Source organism: Eurypyga helias, unplaced genomic scaffold (assembly GCF_000690775.1).
Source record: "Eurypyga helias isolate BGI_N326 unplaced genomic scaffold, ASM69077v1 scaffold40434, whole genome shotgun sequence".
NCBI lineage: Eukaryota > Metazoa > Chordata > Aves > Eurypygiformes > Eurypygidae > Eurypyga > Eurypyga helias.
Genome location: NW_010248834.1, coordinates 699 through 929, shown reverse-complemented (window position 1 = coordinate 929; position 231 = coordinate 699). Strand labels below are relative to the sequence as shown.

General features: G+C 63.2%; 1 protein-coding gene across 1 annotated transcript in view; it reads left to right on the top strand.

Annotated features, from left to right (window-relative positions):
- Positions 1 to 4: 4 nt before the first annotated feature.
- TMEM127 (transmembrane protein 127) overlaps positions 5 to 231 on the top strand; it is a gene marked incomplete at both ends in the record, with an annotated part of 918 nt that continues 691 nt past the window's right edge. The window contains one exon of the mRNA XM_010151192.1: positions 5 to 152. Coding sequence (XP_010149494.1) covers positions 5 to 152 — 148 coding nt within the window. The remainder of the gene's footprint in view (positions 153 to 231) is intronic.

The following is a 231-nucleotide window of genomic DNA, read 5'->3' as shown; positions in this document are numbered from 1 at the left end:
CCCGCAGACGGTCCTGCTGCTCCGGGTCATCGCCGCCTTCTGCTTCCTGGGAATCATCTGCAGCCTCTCGGCTTTCCTCCTGGACGTTTTCGGACCCAAGCACCCGGCGTTAAAGATCACGCGTCGCTACGCTTTCGCTCACATCCTCACGGGTAAATCCCCGCCGGCGGGGACGGGGTTTCTCTCGCCGCGGGAGGGAAGCCTCAGGTTCCCTTTTTCCATCCCTGACCG